The 16,805-nt window shown below is 31.4% G+C and overlaps 1 protein-coding gene across 1 annotated transcript in view; it reads right to left on the reverse strand.

Annotated features, from left to right (window-relative positions):
- The window catches only part of LOC130896355 (paired box protein Pax-6-like), a 122,025-nt gene that overhangs the window by 75,499 nt on the left and 29,721 nt on the right, over positions 1-16,805 (reverse strand). Inside the window, exon 3 of the mRNA XM_057804375.1 lies at positions 1,328-1,493. Within this exon, the coding sequence (XP_057660358.1) occupies positions 1,328-1,493 (166 nt within the window). The remainder of the gene's footprint in view (positions 1-1,327; positions 1,494-16,805) is intronic.

The following is a 16,805-nucleotide window of genomic DNA, read 5'->3' on the forward strand; positions in this document are numbered from 1 at the left end:
TATTCTTTTTATTTTAGAAAGATATCTAGTGGAGAGACGTCTGGTGGATTGGCATTCGATAATCTTCCTTCCAATAGTTCAATGATATGGGAATATACCATTCGAATAATTAAGAATGTTTACACCACAATAATGGATAGCAGCGTCTTGTTGATACCATTCTTTTTCATGTAGCAGATTCGGGTTATTACCATTTGGAGATAAACAGATCAATTCTAGTTTTATTTCCAGCCTCAACATTTTTAAATATTCAACATCAGTAAGAAGGCGATGGGTATGCATTTTGTGGGATGATTCGTAGATTTCCAGTATAGACAATTTTGTCTGAACGGTTCTATTTAGATAAAATCTGATCTCATCTGAAAAGACTTGTCTACCGATACACAAATGCGGGTGACATTGTCTTGAGCACAATGTTTACACTACCATTTCACCAACACTCAAAACAGAGATTCTTTAGAATCTATCCACAATTTTTTGTACAGTCTCAGCCTCAATAAAGTCCTCTCATTATTGTATCTTTCGATGTCAAGAGGATGTGGCTGTACTTCAATGAAAACGAATAATAATTCTAAACAGTTATGATAAGAAAATTGTTGATAGCTGATTAACTGTAATATGTTCAACAAAACTCTTTGTGGAGCTATCTTTCCTCCAAAATCAAAACAAAAAACATTGTCTTTAATAAAATAGGTTTGGAATAGGTTTATAAATCTTACAATACATTAAAACAATTATTAAATAAAATGAAGGATAAAGTACTAGATTTAGAAGAGAGTTGTCATTGCGAAATTAGCTGGAATGATTGTGACAAGAAGTATGTTGGGCAAACTAGGAAGTCTGTTAATACCATGTGCAAAGAGCACCCAGCTTAAAAATAAACGGACAGAAAAATTGTTCAAGCACGCTGTTGGTCATGAAATAAATATAAATAATATAGTATTGCTAAAAAATGTAAGCAACAATAAATTGTTGTTTATTTGAAAAAACTGAGATTGTTTAATAAGAGAAGAATAGTTTAAATAGGAACAAATGGGATGAGTATACGTCAGTCGACGATAATATTGAAGAATTCAAAGACAATAACAAATCATGTATACATGGAAATAACTAGATGTTTGTTTGGTCTTGATAATCAGCATATTTTTATGATTTTCATTTCAAAAACTGGATGACTCCAACATTGCGTAGACATAACGTCAACATAGCTATGGTTTTTCGCACTAGAAGAGCCCACATAACTGAAGAAAACTTGAGGTTTTCAACCCAAATAGTAGCATACCGTATATATTTTGATACAATAAAAGATTATCTATAACATAAATACCTGCCAAGTATTTTAGAAACACATCCATTAGAGACTTGTAGAATTCTTGAAATATCACAGGGTCTTGCTCCAGAATGTGCTAACTCGACGATCTTCTGCCTAGTGGAATCGGGCAAGGGACGCCCGCTGACGAACACCCCCCCTAGCTGGTTGACACCGCTATGCCCTGTCCACAGTCATACTAGCATTAGAATTGATTCAGTAATTCTAATGTTTCATGTAACAAATGGTAACCATTTAATTAATCGGTGAAGTGATGCCTATTCAACGTTTTTTTTTAATAAAATTATTGGTTTTAAGTCTACAAAAATATACTTCAATATTGATAAATCTGGTGATGATAGGTCGTAACAATGACAAGACGATCATGATCTTATTACCATTACATGGACGTTATAGATACTGAAATAATCACTAGATCAATTATAGTGATGACAAAAAACTGCAAGAAGATCACGTTGGTCAAGTTTCATAAAATGTAACGGTTTACGTTACTTACACAAATAGAAAATGTGTTAATTCAATATTTTTGATTTGTTTGAATTCATCCTTTCACATTAGGCGTCAGGTCTGTTTAGATCAATATTTTTAACCGCCTTTTATCTTTTTTAATCTTGAAATATAGATCACCAGCTTTCCTGTAATTTTTGAAAATATATTTCGCCTTCTAATTTTAAACCTCTATTGATTCTGATTGATCTCTCGAAAGATGATTCTGTTAACGTGCTGATTTCGAATTATGTACTTTCTATCTTTCCTACCTCACAATATTCTGAACCTCAATACTTCTTATGTTCGGGTTATAATAAAATATTTAAGATTAAAATAGGTTCAGGGTCCTTCACGACGAGCTGAATCGATATGTATATGGGAAAGTACTGCGACTAGTGCTCTAGAAATTTGCAATCACGGGTTTTCCGAAATGTTCGTTTCAACTAAAATAATTTCAGTTTTCTGAAACTTCCGGTTATACGGGAAGTGGACCCAAACTTCGTTATTTTAAACGGGTTGCTATGGTTTTCATTAAAGCTGTTATCATTGTTTGTTTGTTGATATGTAAGTTTTTGTTTTTTTTGGTCGCTCCAGACAACCGACAATTAAAAACCATGAAGATTTCAGTTTTTTCAAGTTTCTACAAAAACCGTTTATTTGAGATATATGAATTTACCAACGAAGTCCTCTTCATTTAAAGCGTAGAATTCAATAGTAAAGAGAAAAATGGGGGTTGCCATTTGAAAAAATTAAGTTTTCGAAGTTTTTGGATAGCGAAATTCGGCACCATTTGCTGAACACCCTATCTAAATTTTTGTCAAGGTTTTCTCAGATTTTGAAAGCTGTTAGTGGCATTTGTCCAAATCCCCAAAAAAATATTAGACCTGACTCACTTAAACTTAGAAATATAATTTTTTTAGTGGAGGGTTGGATGTGTCCAAAAATTTCGAAAATGTGAAATAATTAAAAAATGGTTGACTTTAGGGATACAATGCCTTTTATAAAGTTGTATTGAAATTTTGCGTAGATTTCAAAAATTCAATAAAGACAATAGGATTCCGCTTAAAATAACGAAGTTTGGTTCCTTTTTCGGTATAACTGGAAGTTTCAGAAAACTGAAATTATTTTAGCTGAAACGAGCATTTCGGAAAACCCATGCAAGCAAATTTTCAGAACACTAGTCGCAGTACTTTTCCATATAAATATCGATTCAGCTCGTCGTGAAGGACCCTGTACATTTTGTAGATAATGAATGATATAAATTGATAGGATACATAAGAAAATATGATATTAGAAATTATATAACAAGATCATGGCCTTTGTCATTGATTCATTGGTGAAAATATTCAAATGTAAGCCGAGAGAAAGTGGATTTTTCAGAAATAGAATAGTCGAAAATGACTTTTGCAAATAATTAGATGGAATTGATTTGAAATTTTTAACGGCTGGTTAGCTTATTATGTTTTCTACTCCAATGATAAATTTAATGTTACCAGATGTAACAATCATACATTATTTAGTCATACATATACACTGATCGAATTATTTATATAAATTGGTAATTAATGAATAGTGAATTAAATGGGAGTAAATATTCAGGTATTAAAACTAAAGAGTGTCTTTGCGTTTTGAATTGTGTCACATATTAACTTATAAGACCGTTAACTTATGAAATCTGTTATCTACTACAATAACGGCTGTAGTCGTTTAAAGTATTCAATAGCTGATCACCTATCAGCTGATTATCAGCAGTTTCCGAACGTCTCGTTCAATTTTCAGTTGAAATTTCAAATTTAAAACACGATAAATAAGAACTTTTGATTTTTATTATTTTTCTTGTATGATAATTCTGCTTGATATTTATTTTGTAGATCCTAGATGTTTGATATTTGTTATCAAGAAGTTATCAACGATTTACCCCATGTTTGCCAATTGTCCCGAATTTCTCAGGACAGAACCGATTTCCACTTGCTTGTCCCGTGTCCCGCCTTGTCTACCGAAACACAGATTGTCCTGAGAAATGAGCAGTAAAAATGTAACAGGAGAATCATTGCTTTTCTACTAAATCAAAATCACTTCTAACGATCTGCCTCAGGAGGGACAGTTTGGAAGAGTTCGTACAGGAAGCCGAAATACAAAGTCAAGTGCACCAACTAGGTGATTGCTATTAGGCTTAGCCTGCTTTTGTTCCGTATTTTCTAGCTTTTGCGCTAAAATGCGTTGAAACAACTGCTGAGCTCAGAAGATTTGGACCAAGATCAACAAAAAACATATTATTATTCGAAACCTGTACATTTCCTCATTTTCTTGCTAATATATGCGCCACCATAGAAAAACCAAATAGACTTTTTCAATAAACTGGAACAAATGCTACTGAGCTCTTCACCACTAGGAAACGTTCAAAAGAGCAAATTATTGTTAGGAAAGAGAATGTTTTGGTTCTCATCTGAAAATGGGAAGAACCAAGCAGATGTTGACGTTTTTCAGAGTGTAGTCTCCGATTTCCAAATTTTCTATGACACCATTTGCCACTATTTAAATAAGCATTTTTAGTTCAGCGACGATAACCCGTTAAAGAAAATATCTTGTCTATTCATAACAGATAATACCTCATTTAAAGGCATTTTAGAAGCTTTGATAGTTCAGAAACTCAGATTTTCGATATTTGCGAATTTGGATGCGCTAAAAACCGTTGCACTGATTGTTGTCTAATTCTAAACAAGATAAGGGCTGGATGCCCCATGTAGACAAAAAATATCAGTGGATGACTGTTGAAAAATGAAGAAAATACTGCACTCCATCGATTTTTTTAGTCCATTTGCTAATTTTTTGAGTTTATAAAATCTTATCCATTGATTTATACTTAGATGCCCAAAATTAAAAAACCGCAAACTCAGTCAACTACTAATTACGTTGCCCATGAGAATTAATAGTAGACAGCCATTTAAGGGGAATAAATAACTTTTATAGTTCAAAAAACGATGCAGAAATGAAACAACCCGTCAGCTGATCGTATTTATCCATCGGTCTACCAGAATAGAAAGAATCATAAAATATGACTACGTCCTGATTAACAACAATGAACGTGATCTAGGTTAGTTTCAGAACATTCAGATCATAGTTTCCAAAAAGTATTATAGATTTACGATTATTTGATCGTTCAAGTTTAAAATACAAAGCTGGAGTGACTTAATAATTTTGACTGATTTTATTCAGTTCAAACTAGTTCTGACTGCTTTTAGTTACTTTAAATCTCTTATAAAAGCTTTGCTATGAAGATAGGGTGTTTACACTTCATTACATTCGTTATAGTCGTAAAATTAAAACGACTAAGGTTAGTAACTGATTTTTTTCTCTCTAAAAAAGAAATTTTTTACGAAAACTCTAGGACAGCGTCGTTTGTTTGACTTCTGGTAGAACTTTTCGTTAATTCGTTTGTACTTCCTTTCAGCAGTCATTACATTGCACGTAAGAATACGCTTTCATCGTAGCTGGATCTTGCAAAAAACAAAAAAGTTTTGATCATTTATCAGTTTGTTCACAGCACATCGACCTAAAGCTGTTGGGTTTTTACATTTAGTTTACATCTGCGGAACTCAAAAAATGCCAGGACTAAAAATTGCTTCAATCAATCAACTGATTTGAATCACATTTGGTTAGATATCTTCCTAAAATTGCAATTAAAGTAGTACGAAACTAATGGAATTGCAATTGCATTCAGCTGCACATGTCTTTGATCAACATATATTTCGTCATGCGTTGCATTGCACGTTGTATCACTGTACTGTTCTAATAATTTTCACTTTTTCAATGCTTAGTTACAGTTCAATAACTTAAAAACCTAGTAAACCGGAGGACGAACACCAAGTAGAGTCGAGTAGAAGCTTTGTCAGCTAAAGATGAAGAAGTACTAGTGAATCTATTTCCACTCTAACAGTATTGTTTCGAACGTGGTGGTCATTAAAAATGTATAACTAATGTGTGTACCAAGGAGGTACAATGGAACAATATCAAATAATAAGTATTCAATTTAAAATAGTGAAGTACTGTTAGTTGCTACATTTTTTTATAAAGTAGAATTACCAACAAAATAAAAAATGTTGATAATACAGATCAGTATATATATGACTAATGTATAACTGTGTACATAACATCAATAGCGTATTAACAAGCTACGAGACAAGTCTCGCCAACCGAACTACCTTACTCGAAAACGAGAACACATTCAATGACTGTCAAATTCAATTAACAATCTTAATAACAAACAAAACTCATTTACATAATTCGTAAAAATGAGATTTAAGCCTATGATAATCAATGATTAGCCTTACTTTTTTTATAAGAAATATAAAACAAGCGTAGCATTCATCTAAACTAAATTTTGGTTCTACACATATGTCAGCATTACAAGAAAATGCTGAATGGAATATTATAATTATCAATAATGGATGTTATAAACCAAATATTTTTTGGTTATCTAAGGTTTAATAATTAATTTTATCACATGAATACATATCATACTGATCACCAGCACTTAAGCTGGCCTTACACGATCATCCATCGGAAAAATTGCATTTCTATTGAAGGTGTAAGGTCAAGTCTTGGAATGATGAATGTTGTGAAGGATTTACAGATATTTGGGAACTCAACCTAAACACTTATTCAGTACACATATAGGAAATTTTGGACGTACCAGGTAAATCGAGGTTTAAAAATTATTTTGAGAATATTTCAATCCACATCAAATGTTATCATCATACTTTTCTGCTATAGCTGAATAGATAATTCATTGTAAGTTGTAGCTAAAAGTATGGAAATAATATACCTTTGAAGAGCCTAGAAGCATTATCAATTTATATCACCAGCAAATTATTCTAGCGATCACTTGACTCAAACATTCGATGTTTTAGTTCCGTTAGTAGACATTGTTTATTTAAGCAGATAAAATCTAATGGGGACTGACAGAATAAAAATTCCCGCACTGTTTCAAACAATAAAAGGTGCTTATGGAAAGTTATACGGATAAATGGCTAAATTTCGTTCTTTAATAGGTTTACCGGGTATTGTACTTTTGTGACCTCATTGCTGGATAAACATTTTTTTCTAATCAATTCAACCAATGGTGTAAAGATATTGGTGAATGTTTCTTTCTATTCAAATATGTTGAAATTCAGGCTTTGTGAAGAGTAAAACCATAAATGGATATTTTGCAGCTGTTTCAATAGATGGTGAAGTCCAGTCTCAAACTTAAAGATTCTATAAAAGTAGGTTCTAAAAGTAATTAAATACGAACAAGCTTTTATTGGATTCCCAGATATGCGCAATTGCTTACATATTTTTAACAAATATTTGATTGTATCTGCAAGTGATTGAAAGTTCTATATATTTCTATGAAGCGACCCTACAAAATACAAAGATACTGGAGGAACAGATCCTTAATTCGAGACAGAGTCACCCGCTTCTTCTTATATAAAAAGACCTTCGGTTGTATTATCTGCAAGGAAAGTTCTAGCGAAATTGAAGTTCCTGAGCACGTAAATGCTCTCATTAGAAACCACTAGGATTACATTCGAAGTTAGGATATAGAATCGACACTCTAACCTATTTTAAAACTACAAGGGCGTTCATCAGGGATGCATACTCTCTATAAAGAATAAATAATGACAACAGAAATCTTAGCTGATAGATATATCGGTAGAGGAAACACTGATTCTCCTAAATTATATTTTTGATCGCTGTCATACTCTACCATTAACAAATAATTTACAACGCTCTCACATCAGTACCATATTCAATAACTAGGCTCAAATATTAGCGAGACTTGGTTTGAATGGAAAGTTATCTGAAGAAAAAGGCTAAAAGTGTGATGAGTGGATTACCCAAGATTTGGAAAGTGCTTTAAGGCGAAATTGTTTGGATCCATTGGTTCAATGTTTAAAGAACTGAAAAACGATAATAGGCACTTTTCTATTTTTAGGATAAATTTTTGATAAAAATGTTTAGACTTTTATACTTTCGGGAAACACAGACGATGCATGTCTCTCTATAGTTTTGTAAACAAATATCAGAATCAATGTCAATAGTGAGTTTCAACCTTATCATTTCTCAGAAATCACTATTCTCAATTGTATGTGAACAATCAATGAGCAGGAGCCTCTAGGATATTTACGCGATTTAGGATTTTTTTTCCTCATAATGAGTGTTTGATTGTTGTTGATCATGAATTAGTGTTTGATTTGACACCCTTCATTAAAAGACACCAATAAAAACTATATGAGATAATGTCTGATGTGATTTTTATTTGAATTATTCCAATTATCCTTTTTAGTGAGTTTCATTGGATTGCCAGCAAAAAATTATATATATATGATCACACAAAAATTTTACTTAAAAACAATTTTCAAGTGTCTTGTGATTTTCCTTATTACTGAATATTTCAAGAATTTTCAGTTGAAATTTCTGAAACGTTTGGTGATATTTATATTTAACACACTATTTACACTACCCCTACACTAACACTCATAAATACATGTCTGACGCACGTTTCGATAACAAAGTAGACTGAAGGAAAACAGACAGTGTAATTGTGAGTGTTGGTATAGAGGTAGTTTAAATAGAGTGATCAGTACTTTAAGAATATAATTATTATTATAATTAATTATAATAATCAATTTTCGATTTATTTTCATTTGTTTGTTATTAAGTGTTAATCGGCACTACATCGTATGGGTTCTCGTTTTGATTAATCCTTGCAACAGTATTTATTCCATTATCCATTTACCTGTAAAAATAATATAAAGCAAAGATTAGTGTAATTAACCAATTAAATAAAAATTAAATCTAACTCATACATTTGGGTTTTATGAATATAAAATTTCATATAATAACATGGGATTATTTATTTTTCCATAAAACATATTTCTCCATTTTTATTCAATGTTACATACATACTAGTTATACATATACACAATGAAATGTTACGTCCAGAGGAAATATTTTGGTAATGGTAATACATCAGAAATGAAATGATATCATTCGAAAGAAATTTCATTAGTATGTGGTAATGTGTGTAAGAGATGTCTTCTTGTAGCAAATCACTTTTATTTAGTTGATAAACTGAACCAGAGGAAAGTGATGCAAATTAAATAGTACCCTTCCTATCGTGTTGTGTTGAAGTATTTAAAACTGGTGATATGTTTATTGCAAGATCGTTATTTGAGATACCGTGAGATTGAGGTATCCTTGGGCATTAGTTTCACTCGTATATATTCAATATTGCATGAACATTTAAAAAAATTTGTTCGCGTTGAATACCGCATTGCTGTGCTTCAAAAAAATCATAATCGCGATCGAAGCACTTCGGAGCAAATGGCCGCCTGTTTTCTATCCAAATAGCTGGACATGTCGGCATCGTTCCATTAGAGCAAAGAAGATCTGTCAATTCTTAATACTATACCAATATTTGTTTGCCAGAAACTTCCGAAAAAATCAGGAAAACCAATCGCAGAAGACGATTCATTCTCCACCGCAACAACATCAGTTAAAACAAAACCGGTTTTAAATAGTCAAATATTGAATGATTCCTTTTTATTTCGGCAGATCAAAAATAAATTGCGTGGTCAACGTTTTTCTACACCTGATGAAGCGGTTGATGCATTCAAATCACGTGTTTTAAGGTATCTCAATAGTAATAAAAAAAACTGCTTCTATTGGTTCAAACGCATGCAAATATTTGTTTTAATATGTCTCAAAACTTAAGTACCTTCGTACAGATAGAGACAGCTTCTTTGGAATTTTCATTGGGCCTAGTGTGAAATAATGAGATGGACCGTTATATAACGATTTTTATAGATTTTAGGTTTATATTGGATAGCTACTGTTAGAGCTGATAAGATCTTGTATATTGTAGAAAATTGTAGCTCAACATAAGTGAAATCTTAATAATATTACCAGTTTTGGAGAATAATAAAATTTTACCATCAATATTCAAATATTATCACCAATACAAAAAAATAAATGATAAAATATGCAAGTTGAAGGGTAACTAGGAAAAATAAAACAGCACACAGTGATTCTCAGATTTAAAGATTGATTATTATTCCACTCAGATCACACCCCGTCTTACTCTTTCGTTTTTCTAAGTTTGTCAGCTCTGCAAAGGAAATTTGCGTCAACCAACCGAATGATTGACGTTTTTAAAGAAATTTCCTCTACGTTTTCGACTGTGATGATTTATCAAGAACTTCTCGCCAATTTTTTTTACGTTTCTCACTTACAGTTGTCAATTACTTTTACACTTTCTTATTTGAAAATCTGGTCACGTTCGAAATCAAATCAGAGAGGCGTGAGCACCAAAATTTATGGTTGAATATACGTTGTATAAAACGTATTTTTGTTTGATATTTATTGAAACGGTATTTACTCTACACTCCTAAATTCATATTAAATAAAAAAAATGGATGAATCTAAATGTATCCAAATGATAGGATGTCAAAAAGAAATTTCTGCTACTACTTTGTCGTGTGAATAATAATTCGATAATAATAATAAACTTATGGACAATTATTTAATTCGAATGGGTAAAATAAACTATTTTAGATGAAAAAAATTATAAATAATGAAGATATATACCATGATCTGGGGCTTTCTTTCCTTTTATACCTTGAGGTACAGCTATCTCTTCCCAAAAACCAGTAGTACTCGACCAACATGCTTGCATCCAACTTAAAAATCTCTTCTTCACTTTAGCGATGTTTTGATATAACCGTTTCTCGTGTTCATCGGAAACTGCTCCTCAATTTTCAGGGAGTCAAGTGAAGGAAGTGTACTTTAAAAGACATGTTACATCCCAAGTACTCTAACAGCAATTCTCCGACGTGAACGACATAATCATCACTTTTGTGGTTACCCAAAAAGTTTTTAAATACGTTTCGGAATGCAAGCCAAGCATCTTCTTGATTTAGGTGTTCAATAAACGTATAATTTGGGAACCTTCCTTTTCATAATCAAATAAGTAAGTAGTCACAAAGCAGCAGCTGCAGGCATTGATATAAATGAGAAGAAACCAATGTTAAGTGAAAAACGTTCATCATGCGTTTGTCTTTGTCTATGTTGGTTCACTTACAGCTCATGAGTAAGATGAATTTTGTACGGGTATTGGTTCAAGTCACGATACATAATTTGGCAAATGAGCGGACTCTTGTGTGTGACACGCAATCGGCTGCCTCTTTGCATTTTCTCAAGGATAACGGAGATATGGCGTTAGGATCCAGTTATTTTTTGAATATTATATAAATCAGTAGCCTCAAATTTATATGTTACCCGAACAGCACACCTATTTTGATAAAACATTTTCTCATTTGCACGTGAATGATATATATGTGATTTGATTAATCTGACCGAAGAAATGATAGCCGAGTAGCTGCAAAAATATGGCCCTTATTAACAAAGAAGTTTCAATTGAAAAAACCCTGTACTTTGATAAATTATATAGTGTTTAATAACTGCTGCTCTGTAGCCAATTGAGAACCAAACCTCCTGAGAGTAGATAGGTAGGATGAGGATTCCACATAAGCATAAACCTATTAGAGCAAAAATTGATAACGGTGGTGTGATAAATTGTTATATTTTTTAATACTAAAATACATTTATTTTTATTTGAATATAGTCTATTCTCTATTTATATATTGAATAATTGAGTACGTCCCTGTATCTACGTGATTATTCATGCATGCTACGGATCCTAAGATATATAATAAAAAAATCGAGAAATCTTCACCTTTCACTAGCAGCTTCCATTTGTCACTGGTCGAATGAATGAAAGCGAATAAAAGGATCTGTTTTGGCAGCTCAAAAGACTGATTTTTCCCAGATATATACGTTAGCTTAGAACTTTTCTGTATTTATAAGAAGTTTTTATTGACTCAATGAAGACTACGATGTACACATGAGCAAGGTCGCGAAAAAGTCAGAATCGCAGTTTGTATATAGGTTATAAGAAACGGAAAATATCGAGAAAATAAAAGAAATTTGAGAACAAACAATGCTTCCAGAATAAATTTTACTGTTTTTACTTTTGAATCAGTGGAATAACGTTATATTCCGAAAATTTTTACAGTGACGGTTTATGGGTGTTTCATCAACTTTTGTGTGTAAATGAATTAGAAAAAATTAGAAAACCTTCAAAACGTATTAAACGTCCAGTTTCAGAGTTTTTTTTACATTCTTTTTCATTTTGCTTTCAGGATAGAAATTTGATTTGATTTGTGGTACCTAAACACATACATTAAACACCTATTTAAAATAGATATACTTTTTCTTCTTAATATTTGATTTTGACCGAAAAAGCTCTCGTTTTTGAATATTTTTTGCACATATATACACCTACATTTGAGGCTTGATATCAAACCTGCTTTATTTGAAATTTGAAAGTTTAGTATTGTCTTTACTTAAATACATTTCTTTTCCAATGGATTTCATTAATTCTTTTCTTACTACGCAATAATTATTTCATACTTGACGATAATAGAATAAAACTAAGCTTAGCATGTTTGACTGTTACAAATGCTGTCAATTTTTGGTGTTAACTAAAATATTCTCGGGCCGTTATCAAAAATAAATTTAGTTTTCTAGTAAACAACAATTAAAACACTCCGCATATTTTTTAACCAACATTCGAGTTAGTTTGGCAAGTTAATTTAGCAGGCATCAATAACGAAGCAGACTGATAAATCAGAATCCGCAATTAGGTTGTGATTACTTCCTTAAATAGTAATTCTGTTTGTACTATGACTATAATTGTTCTAGTTAATAATACAGAATCATCAATGAATTTTCTGGCAATCACGAATTTAACTTTTCAATTGACGTATTGAAATCAAAGAATGTTTAAAAAATTGGTGGTGTGATTCTTTTCATCAAATTATACCAATCTTGTGGCAACCAATGTTCTGTATTTCCTATATATGTGAAATTGCAATTCTGTATTTTGGAGCCATTTCCATGTATATGAGATTCTATTGAATTTTCTGTTGTGTCTGACTCAGATTATGGTATTTCTCTTAAAATATTTGATAGATTTGCTTGAGAATTATTTACTACTCAATGACTGAGTAGTTATTTCAACATTAATGTATGTGTAATAAAATAGTTCCTTTTATTTGTAGATCTAACAAACTGTCACAAAAAGAGTGAAGTTTTTCCCCAGGGAAATATAATATTTCGCTTCAAAATAGGTTTGTTTTTCCAATTAATAGGATAGTTGACTAAATTTGAAAACTTCATTAATTGTATTCTTGAATATTAGGTACTTTATTCCAAAAAAAAATATAAATCGAAAGAAAAAGCAATATCTAAATTACGTATTTTGTATTTAAAAATTGGAATTTAGATTTCCCTCGAAAACGCTGAATAGTGTCGTGGTGTTTTAAATGACGTCATGGCATGCAAAACAAACCTACATTTGTCGCAAGTGTAAACTGCTTTCTAAAAATTAATCCTTCGTTTCACAAATACTCTATAGTGCCTCAGTGTAAAAGCACAACCATAAAAACGCCAGACAAATTATTTATTTATGTTCCAAAGGATCAACCAACGCGGGAAAAGTGATTAACACTTGCTAGTAGGAATGACGTTCATTGTTTATCAATGTCAACAAATAGGAGAATGCATTTTTGTGAAAATCATTCCGATGTAAGTACTACAATATTATCTACCTGAATGTAAAATAAAACTAATTGTGTTTTGTCCAAGAATATCAACATACTAAATGCTAAAAACGTAAAACAATATGGAGTAATCGGTTCTGTTGTCTGAAAACGTCAAAAACAACAATGATGTTTGACATAACGTGACGTAACACTTTCTGATTGGTGGTCGCGGTCACGTGACTTGATTTTCACATTTTGATTGAATTTACTTTTTAAAAATTTTACTAATCATGAATTTTTATGGGAACTAATAATTTAATGATAGTTATTTTAGTAATTCAAATACATTCTCTCCCCTAAGTAAACTGTTTCGTCTTAAGTCAGTGTTAATTAATATATTTGAAACAATAGACTTTTTATAAGTTAAACCTACAGTTCCTAAATCTTCGTATATTAGGAGGAAGGAGTTTTCTCCCCTACCCTAAGGCGACAGCTCCGAAACGGATTGTGTATGAGCTAGAGATATGTCTTAAATCCTTTTCAACCCCAGATAAAGCGTGGTTGAGATAACAAAGCAACCTATGTGGGTGGTACGTGATTATTTTTGAGTGTCATAATCAGGCTTAACAAAACAAAGTATTTAAATAAATATACTTTCTATATTTACGGAATTGAATTCATCTGAGTGATCCATCCAATTTTTGATACACATTAATAAGGTGCAGGTTTGAAAATTAAAATTATAAAACAATTATACAGAGTGAGTTTTATTTATGGAACGCCTTAATTATCTCGGAAACGATTTTTATAAATTTTTGTGGGCAAGGTCATATGGTGGTATCTACATTGTTGTCAGATCTTTCCTTTTTCAGGAAAAATAATAAACTTTGTTATTTCAAAGGGATCATATTTATTTTGTGTATTTAGAAATCTTTAAGAAATATGTACTGATTATTTTTCATACAATATTCTCTATACCTAAATGCTATAATTTCGGAATAATAGCTGAATTACAGTATCTTCACCAAAGTTACAATAGATATTGTAAATTTAGATGGCTACTATTTTAATTTGAATATTTTTTTTAATAGTTTAAGTGCTAATAAAAATCTCGTTACAAGGTCTAGTGTCAGTAATTAGTAAAAAGTTTAACGAAACTGGTACATTACGGATGTTTGCGAAATATCAAGTTCCCTGGATATTTGTCTAGTACTCAAGTGTGTATCGACTTCTAACAGGACACAACCATCTAAAGATTTGTTTTCTGTTGATATAGTTTTTCTGCGCCCTGATTTGGATAAATATTTTACTTAACCAGTTTCGTTAAACTTTTTTATTAATTTATTGTTATGGGATTTCGGTTAGGATATAAATTATTAAAGATATTTCTTTCGACTTTTACGTCTATCACCGTATCCTAATATCATTAAAATATCAGATAAACGAACCTTTGTGACTTTCAATCAACTTCAACAATAATAAATTATTGAAACGTCAAATTTGTTATTGTAGCAGTCGTAGTCGATGATGAAAAATAATAAAAGTATTTCTTGGGGATTTCGAAAAGCGAAAAATTTACAAAGTGATCTATTTGAAATAACATTATTGTTTCAGAAAAAGGAAAGAGTTTGATAGAGCTTTTTGCGATGAAGAAAACTAATCAAAAATGAAGCTACAAATATTCAAAATATGTAAAGTAATATATAATAATATGCATTTGTCCTAACAAATATTTATATATACGTTTCTATCAATTAAAAATATACAAATGTCATCGATGGAAAAATTGTCAAAAATATAATTCATTAAATTAAATTCATTATTCTCCGCCCATATTTACATGTATATTGTTATAGTTCTTCCAATATCAATTGCAGAAGACAGTTATGCGAGGAACAATCAATAATTCTTAAATACGCGCCGCAATAATACCAAATTAAGAAAAGAAAAATAATGTTTACTCCCCGTATAAAAATCGGTAAACACCTGGACTTGATCAATGTGTGTCAATATTCATCATCTGCACTGTTTACCAATAAAAACATCGAATCGTAAACATAAATGCATTTCTATTGGCTAAAGCTGTCGGAAGGCGTATGTATATAATTTCTTCGAAATATTCCTACTAGTCAGTCTGCGATAAGCATTGGCGTTCATAAATTTTGTTCACATTAATAAAAATATGGCGTTCTTTGGACCAGGGGCCGACAAGTAAATCAATTTTTCATGTATCGAATAGTTACGAAAGGGGTTGCTGTGGATCATTCACAGAACCTAAAAACATGTAAAGAAAAACTGAAATCGATTGAAACAGATACTCAAGATTTTATACGTAGTACAATTTATAGTTTATATAAGGGTTGCGACATTAGAAAAACCTCTGTTTGAATGGGCCATGTTCTGAAGGAAAACGCATTATTATAGTACACGCTGGAAGCAAAGAATTCATTTTCCTTTATGGGTTTTGCTCTGAAATTTCGTTTTCTAAAAAAAAAACGAATATGGTACTAAAAGGGCTTAGTTCACGGCTGGTACCCTATTTAAACCAAACGCCTTTTTACAGGCAGGTACATTTTACTCGTCTATTTACGTTTTATAATCAAATATTGAGTTGTAGCAAGTTAACGAGGTATAATAATGATTTTTTTTCAAGTTCCAAGTAGGACTACAAATGAGTGCATCTGTCTAAATAACGGCATATAATGCCGTCCAACTTATAATAATTCGCATAAAATATACATATTTTTAAAAGTATTTATGAAAATAATAAATTCATAAAATGAGTTATCTACGCCTATTGTGGATCAAACAAAATTGTCGGTAAGTGTTTCGAACCGGTTTTTATAATCTGCAATTGATATTGGAAGAACTAAACTAAGTCACAATAATTAGTACTCGTTTATGGATAGACAAACAAATTATGGAGTGGAAAAAACACAGCAAAAGAAATGGAATTCAACATGTTTAACTATTTCAAAAATAATATGATTGAACTGGACACTTCACTAATATAGAAAAAGTTTCAATAAGCACTATTGCAAAGAATAATTTCAGAAGGCCAACACTTGCTTTATAGAATCTGTGAGCGAAACTTTATGAAATATTTAAAAAACGAGTCAAAAAGGCACCGATCACTACTCCAATAACAAATCAGAGATGCTTGACGAATAGTACACGATTTTTTTTAAACAGAAAAGAATCTAGTCGGCGTCAAAAAATTAAAATAAAAACTTGAAGATGATTTTGATGCTGCCGTGTCAAAAACTTGTTTGTGTGAATGCATTTACTGCAAGTTAATACAAGATTTGATAGAAATTCACCGAAAGATGATATCAAGG

This window comes from Diorhabda carinulata, chromosome 7, assembly GCF_026250575.1.
Source record: "Diorhabda carinulata isolate Delta chromosome 7, icDioCari1.1, whole genome shotgun sequence".
NCBI classification, from domain to species: domain Eukaryota; kingdom Metazoa; phylum Arthropoda; class Insecta; order Coleoptera; family Chrysomelidae; genus Diorhabda; species Diorhabda carinulata.